The sequence below is a fragment of the Antennarius striatus genome, chromosome 24 (genome assembly GCF_040054535.1).
Source record: "Antennarius striatus isolate MH-2024 chromosome 24, ASM4005453v1, whole genome shotgun sequence".
Lineage (NCBI taxonomy): Eukaryota > Metazoa > Chordata > Actinopteri > Lophiiformes > Antennariidae > Antennarius > Antennarius striatus.
In genome coordinates, this window is record NC_090799.1 from 7195480 (window position 1) to 7212203 (window position 16724).

Here is a 16724-nt window from a genome sequence, read left to right on the forward strand (position 1 = left end):
AGCAGAGGCGTCCCGGCGGTTTGGCAAATGAGGGCACGCCATGTGACCACGCAAGGGGGGGGGGCCCAGATGTGTACCATCTCCTTTGTGTGGAATCTTCTCTGTTATTAAACAGGCATTAATGCTGCAGGTTTTTTCAAACCATTACAGGCCTGACTTTGGCTGCGTTGGTATGAACAGAATCTCAGGAGAATTGGCCGTTTCAAGTGGATTTGTCCTTGTATTTTGGCTCTACTTTAGAGGACATACGCGTTGGATGTGTTTTTTTCCCACTAGTCCAAAAGATGCCCCAAAAAGATTTAAGCTCCATCATTGCTGGAAGAAGAACGCTCCTTTTCTGTTGTCTTGCCATGATAAAATTCCAACAAATTTCTACAGATCCAATAAGATGGCAGAAGATAAAAAAAGGGTTGTTGAGACGCAAAATGTTTTCCTTCACGGTCTTGTCAGAATTTTCTTCATGCAAGGTGAAAGGAAACAAGTCCAGCGCCTTTATTTGCTCAACATGTACCACACTTGAAGTTCATACATTCACTACATCCCTTCAAGTGTCTCATCCAGCTTTGGATGCCGCCGGCCGCCGTGATGGTTTTCTCCCCGATACTTCACACGCTTCCCTCTGTTTACCATCTTCCCTGTCACTCTCCACGGAACGCCATCGAACCGAGCAGGGAAAAAAAAAAAAAAGAAAGCGGCTGAAAAGAAGCAGTGACCCCGAGTTTCAGCGCTTTTCGTCAGATGGGATGTGACAGCTGTCCCTCAGCCAGCTTCCCCCCCAATGACAGCTTGAGCTTCTCTCCTGGAGCCATGCTAATGCTCACGCCAAAAAAAAAAAAAAAAAGCAACACCTGACTCCAGCGAGAGAAAGGGAATCTTTGAGCAGCACCTCCATCTGCAACGAGTGCATGTATGATTTATCAGGCTAATGAGGAAAGTGGGTATTTAAGGAGCCGCATGAGGAGGTAGGATTGGAGAGGAAGCCGGAAAGGAAGGGAATTTATTAAACCCAAAACAAAAGCTAGCAATTCTACTGGAAGGCCAGTCGACCGCTGGGCAACCCTGAAACGATGAACCCAAGCCAAGATCATCGCCCGGAGGTCTGACGAAGCTGACAGACAAACGTCGCTCGTTACAAATGCCATCCACTTTCACTTCTTCCATTTCCGAGGATGAGAGAAAAAGAACAGCTGTTCCATAAAACATAACACAACCGCTGTGAAAACTTGCTCCATGAAATAAGCTTATTCTCAGTGTGTAAACAGAAATGCAATTAATAGGGAAAATAGGACTTTTCCCAGCCATTTGATCCCTCTACTCACTGTAACAGCCCAGACGGGTAATTTTCTAGGGTAGGGAACATAACTCCAAAAAGTTCTATTTCCAATTTTGTGACTCAATTAAAAGCCCCTATTAAATCTGTATATGTGGGCGTAAAAACAAGTCAAATACAAGCACTTATAGAGCTGGGAAGAGCAACACGTTTGCAAGGGTGTGGGAAAATGAGTCTCTAATTCTAACAAAGCCTCTGAAAGACGTCGTATTCTAACCTCAGAGGAGACGTTGGACGTACTTTGACGTCATGAATACGCCGGCGCTCACCTGTCAGGTTGCGTAGGCCCAGCTGTCTCAGGCCGTAGTAGCCGTCCCGCCGGTAGTTGAGGAATATGGCCAGAGAGTAGCGGCCCTCGTACAGCTTGGTGCCGCGGACGATGCGTAGGTTCTCCAGCGGCAGGTAGTCGAACTGGTTGAGTGCCACCAATACGTAGCCGGTCACCTCTCTGATGGACTGCATGGAAAAGAGAGGAGGAAACTCAGGGTTTTACCATCATACGTTCGATGACACTCGTGTAAAAAGATGGGGAAAAGGCAAGGATGGAATTTGATATAGAAAATTAAGAAAACTTCTGACTTACAGCAGTATGAAATAAAACGATGGGATGTCCGGGTGAATAAACCGTTCAACACCTTTGACTCGTTTGCCTTTAAGAGTTTCTCCTCATGTCTCTTTCGTGAAATACACTTAAGGCGATAATGGATTCCTCTCATTTTCCGAACAAAGAGCGTGCTATTTGCATTTTGAAATGTTAAGCTTTGGACATAATGATTAAAATGTCAGGCCGATCCAGAGACTGATTACACTTCCCATCTGATTATAGTCTCTTGGTTGCTCTTTAAAGTACCAGAAGTCACGATGCTCCGAAATATCCAAGCAAATAAGTAATCACCTCATTTCTAGTGTAAATAAAGCAGCGACAGACTCGATTGATACCCGGAGGACCGAAGAGTAAAAGCAGGAATAATACATGCAGTGAGCACCTCGCTGAAGAGGAGGACCTTAAAGGCCTCGTTGTGCATCAATTGACCTTCTAAAAGTCACAAAAGATCAGGATGATTACGTCGTGTAACTGATGAGCGGCATTAATTCAACCGCCCATCTGACAGGAAGAAAACACCGATCAGAACACGAGGAAAAGAAAACAATATCTGAGATTTAAAGACGAACAAACGGCGTTAATACATAAATGATTCATGTGTTTGGCAACATGTTTGATGTTTGTGTGTTAGTGTGTGTGTGTGTGTGTGTGTGTGTGTGGTTGTAAAACACAGCGCATTCCCTCGTTGCTACAACTCCATCTACGCGGCCATGCAATATTCATCTGAACCACTCAAATAGAATCGACTCACACGCAAACACAGAAACTCACAAACACACATCCAGCAGCTGTTAAATGCCATGCTAACACGTTCCAGCTAACAAAGATTCTACGTGGAACACGACCGGAGACGTCTCCTTCTTTGGTTTTAAGGTGCTGGCTTAGCACCAGCTAACGGAAGATGCTACTTTTTTGAGCGCTCAGCAAAGACACACACCTGCCTGGTTGGCCTATTGTATTGCTGACAGAATGGGATGGAACAGCCGCGGTGCTTATTAGTGAGATTACAATGTGCCAATCATCGACGGAAAGAAAGAACAACATAATAAAGTAGAATCCATTTCAGCGCAGGCTTTCATTTGCATATTTATTGTAAAAACCCGTTTCTATTGTGAGGCACCTCGCCTGTCAAACCTGCTCGCCGGATTTATCTTCTGTCACATTTGATTGTGATTATTTCTCATGTTTGCCTCGGCGTCAGGAAGTTGTGCAACTTTGTGCAACTCAATGCAACTTGTGGCATCAAAATCAAACTGCTTCCTCCGCCAGGAAGGGCACGCGTTGACCCCTGCGTGAGCCGCTATCCTCCAGGCGACCACCAGGGGCGCTGTGGCCGGGAGGGAGGAGGCTTCAGTTGCAGCCCGACCCAGCTGTAGACATGCACTTGGCTGCTGGCAGACTCCACAGTGCTTCCACTGTGCCCCCTTCTCCAGCCTCCGGGACCCGCTGGCAAAACTGTTTCTCTGTTGCTTAGCAACCACAGGAAAGGAAGAGAAAAAAAAGGGATGGAGCAGGCAAAAAAAAAGCAGACTTAGTCGGAGGTCTTCTGTTGTAATTTCCGTAATTAAATTAGAGGATTTCTCCGTCCGATATTAGTCATTTTATTCCGCTTTGACGCCATTTAATTTCCTTCCGCCGCCATAAATTGTCCATTTTCTCTGAAAGCTTTCCAGATCAATATTTATCTGCATCCCTGCTGCCTGAGGAGGAGGGAGGAAGCGGGGCGATGAAGAGGAGGGAGGTTCCAGAGGGAAGTAAACACAAGCACCTGCATTTCCCTCCCGCTGCATCAGATTTGAGGGGGGGGGGGGTTGCTTGGAATTAACAAGGTGGACGGCGTGGAGATGTTTATTTCTCTTTTAGTTCTAAAGAAGACCTAACAAGTCAAGTGGAAGGGGCGATTTGTACCAACACGGCTTGTGAACCCTTCAAGCACGCCAGCTTCATTTTTTCCACCCCCCAGGTCAGGATTTGCCAGAATTCTTTTTGAATCTATTACCTCCACACAAATCTCCACACACACGGAAGCTTCAGGTTTTTCAAGCAACCCCTCCTACGCAAACAAACAAACGCACAAACAAACAAACGCACACTCCACTTACACAACACAGGTCAGCTACCCATGATGCACCGCAAGTTCGACACTCCCTCCAGCGCTCTTCCCTCGTCAATCGCAGGCAATTAGCAATCCGAGTGCTGAGATCTCCGTCAAATGGATTCCTACCCGGCCTGCTCCCTTTTCATCCAATATCGCCCATCTACCTCTGGGCGAAAAATGAGCTTCACATGTTGAAAAACTGTTCTTTGCAACGCAGGGTTACACCAGGGCCAAGGAGGGGGGGTTGGGGGCAGGGGTGCAACATAAACAGGACAGGATGGAGGTGCTTTCGAGGCCAGGAGGTGGGTCTAGGTGCTCCAGTAACCCCTTACGAACCAACACCCTACTTGCGACAGCAAACACTTTTATCGGTCCGTGAACGGAGAAGACACTTCGCATTGCGTTTCGACTCGGCAACAGCTGGTAGGAGACGGCGAACTTGTGAGAAAACGAGAGTTTTAAACTCAAATATGACGCTTATAAAAAGACAATTTACCAAAGCGAGTGACGCTCCGAGGCTAATATCCCATACAGTCTAATGGAGCGCCATTTATTTCATTCAACGTACTTAGCAGACGCTCAGGAAAAGCTGCTGCAGCTTTCTTCTTGTTTTCTCAGGATCGCCTTCGGGCTCCTCTGCAGTCAGAGAAAAATGCTGCATTACAGAATTTAAGAGGAAGAATTAGCCGAGCTTGGAATCAAGAAAATCTCCGTGCGATGCGTCAAAACTCGCCCGCCATCCTCATCGACGCTCGCCTCTGCAGCTCACCGTGGCGATGACGATCACACCTACTCTGCAAAGCTTTGGCTTGACGAAGCCGATCTTTGATGGAATTGAAAAGAAACGATTTGGAGAAGCGGCTGGAATCTCAAGGAGGGGAAAACAAAAAAAGAGGCCTTTCAGATGATGAGACGCTCAAAGTTGTGTTCATGAGAAGGCGATACTTGATACGACGAGATAACAGCGTGATCCGGTTGTTATCTCAGGAGAGCAAACATGAGAGCTACAAACTGATTTTCTGTCTGCAGATAATGAGATAGTCGGTTTTTATGCTGCCAGATAATGCGTTTTAATCTCGACACAACAAGCAGAGCTGCCGGGGAGGGAGAGAAACCTCAAACCAGGAGGGCCAGGAGGGAGGTTTGCAGCGAGGAGGCGCAGAGTGGAGGCGCTAAAGAGGAGCAGAGGAGATATCTCTAAGCGTAATTAATAGCACATCTGCTCCTGTCGTCTGGGTGATGTAGCCTAAATGAGGGAGATGGAAGGAGGAGCGAAGACAGGAGGAGGAGGGACCAGTGAAGGTGGAAGTAAAGGAGGAAGGGGAGGCGGAGACAGGGGGCAAAAAGTGACAAACTAGAGGAGGAAGAGGGGGCAGGCAACACGCAGGGGAGAAGTATGACACCATTACAAAGTAGAAGCGATGGGACACATCTGATGGTGATTAGGGCTCATTTCCATACATATAGAGCACTTCACCAGCGAGTCAAGGAGAGCGCAGCGGCGCATGTGAGCGGCCACAATGCCAAACTCTCCAACAGTTGGCTCCGACCGAGGCGCAGGCGCAGGCACAGGCACAGGCGCAGTCTGACTCCTCCAGCAGCAAAGTCAATGGGCGGGCGGGGACCTGTTTACCAATTCGCTTGGATGATCTCCGCAGGCGCTCCTTCACTTTGTGAGAATGTTTGGGGGCTAAATCCACCGAGAGCACTCAGGTGCGATGTTCAAGAGTCAAGAAATCACGTTGTAAAAAAATCAATCGATCAAGGCTTTGGAGAACAGGGAGGGGGGGCGCTCACTTTGAAAAGACGACACTCGCCACCGAAATTCAAAGATGGCGCTTTTTTAACACGACTCTCAGGATATATTTTCCGGTTTGTCGGTGGTGCCCCCGAGGAAGTCCTGCGACATGAGTCGACGGGCATGCAGGTGGTGGGATGGGGGTGGGGGGTGGGGCTTTTTCCCCTCACTTCAAATGGAAGCGACATCAAACGTGGTAGGGCGAGTGTTTTGATCCCACGCATCACTTTTCATGTCAGTGGCGCAGAGGGGGATGGAGATCCAAGGCCTTTCAAGGTATTTTAGCCTCTCAGCCTTCACATTAAGGAAAGTCAATGTTATTACTGAGCCAATCAGAAGGAACCGCTCTTTTCTGATTTCATTTTACGGCGCTTGATGCGATCGAGGACGACGCCTTTACGCCTGGGGGAAACTGTAGCGCACAAGAACAAATTCAACAAAATTCCTTCAAAAACAAACACTTTTGAGAAAAATTTTAAAATACTCATTTTTAATCACGACCATTGAAGGTCCCATATTATGCTTTTTTTAATTCATGTCATTCAGCTGCCAGATGTCCAACTACACTGTATTTGGAATGTTTTGCCTCAAAGTGATCCGTGGCCCCTCAATATCTTTTATTGAATATTGATCAATCCTCCTCTGCTCTGTGACGACCAGTTTTAAAGGGGCGTAGCTCTCAGCTCCTCCCCCCTCCCCCCTCTGAGCTGACCAATCAACACTGACCAGCCGGTGAGATAATTACACTGTGTTTTCTGAAAATTGTTATGGACAACGAGAGATTGTGGATAACAAGGGAGCTAAGCTAACGCAAACTAATGAATCATGGGATTTTACAATTTTTTTCTCTTGTATTTTCTTGCGTGTGTGTGTGTGTGTAAGTGTGTGTGTGTGTGTGTGTGTGTGTGTGTGTGTGTGTGTGTGTGTGTGTGTGTGTGTCCATACATGCAGATCTGTGATCACTTACGAGAGCTAAAGCTGCTTCCTTTCACCAAAAAACAGACAATTATTCTGAATTAGTAATTAATGTGTGACTGGTTATGTGTTCGCTGTGATGCTGGGGAGAGCCTCACACACACACACACACACACACACACACACACACACACACACACACACACACACACACACACACACACACACACACACACACACACACACCGACCGCTAACTACTTAGCCAAATGCTAGCTGAATTCAACAGCTTGTGAGGAACTTTCAGTGTATAGCTCTGATCCAGATCGTTACCACAAAACGCTACGGTAGCCTGATCACGATCCACACACACACATGACTGAAGTGGACCTTTAACTAGTTAGCCAAATGCTAACTAAGTCCAACAGCATGTCAGTGTGTAGCTCTGAGCTAGGACATTACCACACAATGCTACCGTAGCCTGAACAAACTTCCCCTTGGGGGATTGCCACGCCATTTGGGCATGTCAACCAATCAATATCGTCAACATCAGAGCGCAGTCTGTGACGTAAATTAAGTCACAAAAGGGAAATACGTCACAAAAGGGTTTTTTAGCAATCCGATCTTTTTGATTCGGTCCATGAATTCCTAAAATTCCAAATATTTATTGATGCAGGAAGCGTTTGTTTAACAGATTCTAGGAGTTGGTCGGGTTGGGGAGGACCACTATGTGTATGTAGAGACCTGAAAAAGTGTGATTTTCATAATAGGGCCCCTTTAACTCTGTTCAGTGATGCTTTTCAACCGGGAGGGCTGGGGGGGGCGGAGCTTGTCAGTGAAAATGAGGCTTCTAATTATGGAATTCACTGTCGTAACGACGGGACAGAGGAAGACAAAAGAGGGGGCGGCGGCTTATGATGCAACTAAGTTTGCGTGAAGCGTGGAATCAGTCAAGAACGGAAAGAAAAAACCCATAAATGTGGGATAAATGTCAGAGAAAGTCCGCCGATGGCAATCGACCACTACGAAGCCCTGGCAGCCAATGGGTTAAAAGAGACTTCCTGTTTAAATTGCCGTGGGGTGGATCACATGAGTCACGCCCACGCTGCCATTTTCCCTGGTTCCTTCCCGCTCGTGTCCACAGTGACTTTGGGATGACACGGTAACACGGGTGCGTTTGCTCATATCCACGGGCGCCTCCAGCGGCGGGTGACTACCAGGCTCTCGGCGCTGATCCTTATCGTCTCAGACAGCCTGACAATCTCATCCGAGGACGCTTTGCGAGCGGCGTCTGCGTTGTCACGACGCATTTACAGTAAAGCCCCTGACTCCCAAATTAAAACCACCAAAGGGGGGGGGGGGGTTAGCGGCGGCGCTAAAACAGTGACGGTGGAGTATGTGAGGCTGGCGCCGCGGCGAAAACACTGATACATAAGTCATGAGGCGAGGGTGTCGTAGCATCAGCGGTGAGGCGCATCCATTATGCTGTAGCCTCTGGGGACCCCGCATAATGCAGTCATGTGACCCCGCCAGGGCGCGTCAGCCACTGGCGGCGTGGAGGGAACGCGCCGCTATCTCCTGCCCTATCTTTATTTAAACCCCTCATTATTCATGGTCATCCCAATTTAGGACACAAATTCCCAGACTGCCCCCCCCCCACACCCCCCAAAAGGGTGTGGCTAATCTGCTGCGTGGGCGGGCCTCGGAGTCAATGTCAGTTTACTCCCCTGGGGGGAGGCACAGGTGAGCACCATCCGGCGGGGGAGATGGATGGTGTGGCCGCTGGACGCTGTTTGGATAATCCGTTTAAGTCAACAAGAGATAGGGTGGGGGGTGGGGGTTGGGGATGTAGGAGGACCCCCCCCAGCGCCAAAGCGTGTGAATGCATGGAAATGAAATACATGCAGCGAGTGACGATTGTGTTATGAATTATCCTCCAGGACATAAATCAACCCCCCCCCTCCACACACACACACGCAGGCTAGCAGGGATAGCCTTCATCTCTGAGCAGGATGATCACACACGCTGCTTCTCTTCACTAATAATATTCTGTGGTTACCTAGGCGATGCAGGTCTGATTACAACCAGATGAATGTGAATCGGGGTGTGTGTGTGTAAGTGTGTGTGTGTGTGTGTGTGTGTGTGTGTGTGTGTGTGTGTGTGTGTTTGTTATGGAAAGTAATTGATGGCGGCGGTGAAGAATATCACGTTTCAACCTTAAACTTATTCATTAGTCTGGAACCAAAGTGCTCTGATCAAATACAACTGTTCCGATTTGGGTGTGTGTGTGTGTGTGTGTGTGTGTGTGTTTGCATTACATGTGTTTTAAGCGGCGCTCGGTTGGAAATATAAATCTATTTGACTGCATAATGAAATTTCAGGTAAAGGCCACGTGAGGAGCGGCACAGAAATGCTCCTGTTAAATTATCAAACGCACCTTAACGGAGGGAAATGAGCTGATTTCACTCGACGTGTGGATTTGATGTAGATTTCCTGTCTATGCATGCAGGGAAATCACTTTTCTACAGAGCCTGCAGGGTTCTTCTTCTAGTGAATCATTGATGTTCAGGCGCTTTGTGCAGTAAAAGAGTCCAATCAACTGGATATTTGTCACGTGGTATCATGACCATGTGACAGTCATGTGTCTGTGACCGGAAGTGATCTCCCCAAAATAGTGGTGACCAGTGTGCAAATTACAAGGAAGCAAAAAGCGTTTGTTTTTGTTTTTTTGACGCTACAGGTGATTTCAAACACATGTAACAGGTAACATGTAACATGAACTGTATGTCACAACGGGCTGTCAGCCTTAAAATATTAAATGTGTGCAATTTTAAATGATTGTTAACAATGTTGACAATTTTTTTAATATCCTATCCTGATCACGTAAAAAAGTAAATGTCTTATTTTTACTAAATATTAAATATTCTGTCATTTTTTTATTGAATTTTGTAGTATGAAAATAAACACAAGCGCGATACTCTTTACGATGCATTGGAGGCCATAGTGAGAGATGACAGAGAGTTTTAGGGATGTGATGGTAGCTCAGATGAAGATCCTGTTTACAATCCTAGTATTCGAGATAGAGTGATGAGTCAAGTGAATGTGGTGATTCACACAGTAATGAACCGAGTACAGCAAATGATGTACCACAACCAAACATGAATTCAGGGAAGCAAAATACATCCGTCTATGGACAAAAACAAGGAAATGAAGAAGGTACTGTCATCTGTCATCCGGCCTAGGCTAAATAGCAAAAGATACTTTACAGACCTAAGAATGGAGAAAATGTTTCAGACACGGTGGTGATGATATAACAGTTTCATCTCTCTTGAGAATTTAAGGGTTTTTATTTTAACAAGTCATGTTTTTAGGTCTGTTGTTCAGTTCTCTGTAGCTATGGTAGCTTATTACCAAGTGATCCCAAATAGGCAGTGTTATTTATTTTTAATGCAGTTCACGTATTTTGCGATACAAATTCAAACTAATGAAGAATTTTTTATGTTAAACCTGGTTATAAAAGTCACAGTTTTGATATGTGTCATGGAAATGCAAATAAAAAGGCGCTTTTGCGTTAGCAAGCAGTAAAAACTGTCAGGTTGACTTATTTCGAAATGGGGAATATGTATATCACTTACGCCCGATGTGACATATATGTAACAAATCAGATCTATGGTAATAAAAATTATTGTTCTGAAAAAAACTTCAGAAATGTGTTCTATACGGTCCCCTTGGTCTGTGGTATAACCCACATAATTTTCCTGTAAGGATAAATGGGTGTGGGTTCTCCAGGGTTGAGGTCAAACAGAAACCAGGCGTTGGGTCGTTCGCAGCCAGGTTTTTTGGATGGGATCCCGGTCGATGGGATGGGATACCCGTTGCAGGGCTCCCCCTTCGTCCCTGTCCTGTTTGTTCCTGTTCTTCATGCCTTCATGGAGAATAAAACGATTCCAGTAATTTCACACATTCAGTGGAGGAGGAAATGAACTGAGCCCCAGAGCAATAATGAAATTATAAAAACGTTATTAGAGGCTGGGCTGCTGTCGTACGTGGATCCACATTTGATCTCCAGGCGGGTGGAGCGCCAAAAATGTCAGAACGCAAAATTTGAGAAGCTGAAACGGACGAGGAGTTTGTGTAGAACCATCACACACACACTGCTGACATCACACACACACTCACCAGCAATGAACATACATCACACACAGTCAACACACCGACCTCTGTTAGTTATTCCTCTGTTGATGTTAACTAGTTCTATATTATTATGCAATTTTTTTGCCTCATTGACTATTTTTTATAAACGTCTGTTGACTAAAATACATGGGTTAATAATACAACATAAATTACATGGTTTTTGTTTTGAGTTTATGTTTATTTTTATAGATATAAAGGCATTTATTTTACAAATTGTATGATTTATAAAAATTCTTTAATACGACATTTTTTATTTTTAATATTATTACTAAAGAAATGACACATTACAAGTCACAGTCAGTGGAGGGGTGTGACTTATGTGACTTGTCAAAAATAAGACTTAATTACAGTCTTATTTTTGAGAATTTTACGTTTTTTAAAAAAAAGTTTCCAATAATAATTAAAAAAAAAACCCCAACATAATTAAACAAATGAACTACATATTTCAAGACAGCCACACAGTTACATTTAAAATCAATAAAATATATGATGCTGTTTAATAATAATCTTTAGTATCATGCTCATAACGCTGACCTTGTCATGTTTTCTATGGGAGGGGTGAAAATTTTGAAGTTTAATGTTATGGTAATGTTGATGTTGGTGATGTAGGAAATTTAGAAGATGGAGGAGATGAATGTGATGTAAGAGATGTAATACAGTGGTCCCCAGCCCCCGGGCTAGAGACCTGTACCGGTCCCCAATCACTAATTCTCATTATAACTATTACTATTTGATTGACTTGTTCACCCTTTCACGGGAAATGATCGGTATTTCTCCTACACTGAAGGCACTGATTGTAAGTAGCTATATTTCAAAATAAACCTTTTCCGTCATCGTTACTTTACTACAGACGTGACTCTTCTCTGTCCTGCCATGATTTCATTTTTAACATCTTTAACCAGTAACGTGCAACACATGAGGTTTCATAGAACTGAAGCGAAATGAGGAGGGGGAGGCTACAACAACAACTGATCTGAGTTTCTCAGCTTCGCTCTTCCTGACAGACGTGTGCGACTCTTCGAGAGGCCTGAGCGTTTACCCACTTTTCCAGGCGTGTTATTGGTGGAATTTGTTGGGTGATGTCATCATTCGGGGTAGAGGCCTGGAGGCGGGTCGAGAGCTTTGATGTTATTCCATGCAGACTGGATCCCAGCATACCCCTCCAGCTGTGCCTCAGCTGAACGTTGGACATTTGTCCAATGAAGGCGTTGACGATATTTCTTTACAATTTAGCGTTCAGACTCAAGTCTGCATTGGTTACGTGAGCAAATGTTTGAAATTATCCCCAAACCTGCTGCGCATACAGACGCATAAGCAGTTTTATAATAGAGAAAAGGCTTTCTCAAATTGGATTGTAGAATAAGCGTCGAGTGAGTTTTGAAAATCCGCGGAGGAAGAGCGGTGAGGGTTGAACTTCCACATCTGCACTACAGCCCTGAACGGCTTCGTCTGTGTGGGAGTGAATAAAGGAAGGAGATGAAACTGTTTTTCACAGGGAATGTGAGTCTCTCGCCGCTCGTCATCCTCGGATGTGAAAGTAAGGGAAGAAAATCACGCCGTTTATACGTCCTTGTCTCGTGGACATCACACCGAAGATCGCGAGGAGTGGTGAAGATCGCTCCCAGTGATGGACTCATTCACGCCCGACATATCTCAGGTGACGGTGAAGAGAAATAGCCATTCACTCAGTGTGGCTGCAGAAGGGGGGGGGCGACTGCTGGTGCGTCATCCATCCACTCGGCCCCGTGCATCTGCCACCATAATTTTCGATAATGACGGCGTCCCAGTAGGGCCGCTCTGGCAGAGTGATTCTGAATTGATTTAGTGCATTAATTACGGCCCTGTTACGCCGGTGTCATGGACAATATTTTACAATTTGATAAGCAAAAGACGCGCCGTGGGATCGTTTTGATGAATTGCGAGGGTTCGGTCGCGCCACGCTTTTATGGCCGTACCTTTTAATTTAACGGTAATCACTTTGGCCCTTCACAACGTGGAGGCAGCAAGACTTTAATTTCACCTCGGAGACCTCTGCTCTGCACCGCGTCGGCTTTGATCAGGCCCACAAAACAGACACACACACACACACACAATAAATAAGTGAGCTGCACAACTGGATGGCTGCATGGTTAATGCTTGTGTGTGTGTGTGCATATGTTTGCATAATTTCCCATATGAACAGGGTGTGTGTGTGTGTGTGTGTGTGTGACAATCCTCTCTCTGCACTGAAATAACTGTTCTGGAATGCTGCAGGCTAGTCCCTATAATGAGCGCCAGGCTCCTGTCCTCCACCAAACCCAAAACCAGCACCTGGTTTGGCCGAACGTTGGCCTGCATCCCATCAGCTCCCATCAACCAGAACCTCAGATCATTTTCTGGGGCCCACCTCCCCTGAGTAACCGGTTAAAACCTCCTCCTGTGTCTGGGGTCACGCTTTCAGATCGGGTTTATGAGCAGCGATCAGAAGAATTTCACGTTTCTCTCTCTTACGTATAAACTACTTGACCGATTTTAACGACGGCGGATAGAAGAACCGGGCGAGAGCCGGGATATGTGAGCAGTGCATTCATGTATTTTATTATGTTGTGATTTTCCACGACACTTTTTTCACCCGAGTTCTTTATTCCCAGCTTCAGACTCACTCAACTACCAACCACGCTGGATTTTTAAACTGAAAACTAAACATGAATGCTGTAATTTTCCTCTCCTCTGCGCGGACGTCTCCATTACTCTCCTATTAGCCGGCGATGAGATCCATCACAGGCTTCGCCTCTGTGAACTGGAAGGTTCTGGCTGGCGCTAGCAGGGTGCTAATTTTCCAGGAGTTAAGAGCTGTAATTACGGAGACGCTGCGAGGAGTCCGCGAGGCGAACAAGCGTCCTGTTCCAGGCGACGGGCGCAACCTTTCATGAGCTCCTCAGCTGGCGCCGGATCCGCCCGTCTGCCGGCTCACGCCGCTCGGGGACCGCTGTGTCATTATTTGGGAAGGAGGCCCTCAGGCTGAAGCACAATGGTGCGAAACACGTGGGAGGGGGGTCGACAGGAACAGAACGCTGTACTTGACCTCCTCGCTGGCCTCGTCCTCTACTTCTATCGCCTGCTTCATGTAAATAACATCTCTGACGGCAAAGGGAGCGCTCTCCTCTTGACTCAGTCAAAAGGACTCAGAGTCCAGGAAAATATAGAGATGGGTTCAGACTGTCAGGAGGATGAGCGCTGCACAAGAAAATCCACTGGAATAAAAGATATACTGAAATAATTTGACAGAGGAGCTGAGGTGACTTCTGTTTCCAGTCCGTCTGGGGACTGCGTTTTTTTGTCAAGTCAGTATTGTTGGACAAAAAGTTACCGAAGTTTCCAGGCGGGTCGAGTCTGGACTGACTCAGCCGTTCCTCCGCAACCAAGACGAGCCAAGCAGCGGAATTCATTTTGCAACCGAAAGCAAAGCCCAAGGAAAACGGGGAAGCGTTTGGTTTTTTTTTCGTCGCGTCATTTCTCTCCCTCTCATCTTGTTTTAATCGACCGTCTCCTCCGTCGCCTCGCTGCGCCGCCGTGACCTCGCACAGTCATGTGACAGTTTTCTTTTTCCTCTTTATGGGCGACTTTGGAAATTCTTTTTAAAAAAAAAAAGCGACGTCTGCTTCCCGGCCGTGTGCGTCGATCGGTGTTTGAAGGAGATAATCTCTGTAAAGAGTCTTTGTCTGTATGTTGACTCAGACTATAGACCTCACCGACGGCGTCATTCATCCGTCTTTAGTGTCCAGCTTCTGTGTATCAGCTGATAAATCAGTCCTCCAGAGGGAAGCTGTCCACACACACACACACACACACACCAACACACACATCTCTTCCTGACATTAAGATGGACCCCCCCACCCCCACCCCTCCTTTGACTCACCCTGGCATCCCGCCCTGTGTTTTGCGGCGCCGGCCACCAGATTGATCCGGTTTTAATGAAGAGTCCTCATCCTAGGTGACATCATTAGCCGGTTGCGGGCCACTGCGGGCCACTTGGCACAAAGCCCCCGCTTCACTTCTGGGAAAATGGGTCATTCTGAGTGACAGATAGACGGCGGCCAGGGGGGAGCCGGCCAGAAAAGTAGAGGAGGGGTGGGTGGGGGGGTGGGGGGGGTACGGCGATGCCCTTCAGACACCTGAGCCTGCATTCCAAAAACATTTTATCTCCTGGACAGAAGTCCTTCTGAGGGAGCCTCAAACGCTCTCAGTGAAGTTTCTTTCTTTTCTTTTTCTACTAAGAATGCAAATCTCAGGGCAACTTTAATAACTGCCTTTTTTTAAATTTTATGAGCTCTACTTTTTTTTTTTTTTTTCAGCTTCCTCACAGAAACCCAGAAAGACGAGGAATTAAAATTAGTCGTGAGAGGTGTGGATTCTCTGAGTGGATTTAACAGCCAGTGTCTTTGGGTTACCAGACCTCAACTGGAAAACTGCATTGATTTTATTGCTGGTGCTTAAACGGCTCTGTTGCAAAATATTATGGAATTATTTAAACGCTTCGAACACACCCTGCTCAAACAATTTAAAAATGTCCATCCCCTTTGCAGGTACATCGGAAGCAATTTTTAGGTTTGTTTGCCGAGGGCATTGGCTCATACAAGGTCAGACGGAACAAAACCAACTCTAGCGTGGCTTTATCATCGCTTGGTGGCCTGAGCTCCACCATGTCTGAGGCTCCAAGCTGGATAAAACAAACAGCATAAGATACAGGACTATAAATTGACCCAGATCTGATACGGTCTGGACTGTAGAACTAACTTTATCACATTACCGTCCTCCTGCTCTCCGACTGAAGGAAATGTGGTTTGGAGGAGAGCTGAACCTGAGGAGGCTGTGGAGCCATCTCATCCATCTACCTGTCAGCATCTCACCGGGCACAAATCACCAAGTCGTGCCCCCCGCCCGCGACCCCATTGTCCCTTATATCGGCCTCCGCTCCCTGTAGATCCCTGCGGACGTGAAACACATCCCTGCAGCGCAGCGGCTGCACTAATTTTATCACAGCAGCTGCCATAAAAGCTCTGCTCTTGCTCTCTCCTCCGTCTCTCTCCTCCACACGCTCCGTCCATCCAGTCGTATCGCCTCCTTCCCAGACTGTTGTTTGAAAAAGGAAACTAGGCACAGGAAACCTCCCGGGACGTCGCCGGGTGGATCTGAGCGTATGCGCCGGAACGTATGCGGCGTGAGCACGTAAACACGAAGCATGGATGCTGACATTGAACTTTGCGTGAACCATTGCTGTGTGTCTGTGTGCGTGCGTGCGTGTGTGTGTGTGTGTGTGTGTGTGTGTGTCTGAGTTGCAGATATTGTGATAGTCAAAGACTGCAGAGAAAATATAAAACCGACAAGGACGTTTCCAACATCCAGACCTGCCGTCTTAAAAAAACAAAAAAAAACAGGGTGTGGTCTCTAATTTCTGTTTGATGTGATTGGTGCGTTGTTTCCAGGGCAACCACAGAATTTGACCCTCCCCCCCTCCCCATTCACATCCACTTAACAATCCCCAGATGCCTAATTGTTTCCCTAATGACGCTGGGCCTAATGGGACTGTTTATGGTATTCATTTGACAGTGCTGGCCCAGTAATTAGACTACACCTCACTTCATTAAACAGCAGGGTGGGGGAGAAATAGTATGTGGTGGCTCATATCGTATATATGCTTGTGGTGGGGGCCCAGGAGAGCACTAATCCTAAAGGACCGGTGATGCCACTCTCCGTCCTGCACGCTAGTGTTCTCACCAGGACGGCAGTGGAAACAGAAGCGTGCA

At 46.5% G+C, this 16724-nt stretch overlaps 1 protein-coding gene across 6 annotated transcripts in view; it reads right to left on the minus strand.

Annotated features, from left to right (window-relative positions):
- LOC137591324 (receptor tyrosine-protein kinase erbB-4-like) overlaps positions 1 to 16724 on the minus strand; it is a 189106-nt gene that overhangs the window by 91202 nt on the left and 81180 nt on the right. For all 6 annotated transcript variants that reach the window (XR_011034642.1, XR_011034643.1, XR_011034641.1 and 3 more), the window contains exon 3: positions 1600 to 1786. Coding sequence is in view for 3 of the 6 variants with exons in the window: in XM_068309247.1 (XP_068165348.1) it covers positions 1600 to 1786 (187 nt within the window). In the remaining 3 variants the exon portion in view is untranslated. The remainder of the gene's footprint in view (positions 1 to 1599; positions 1787 to 16724) is intronic.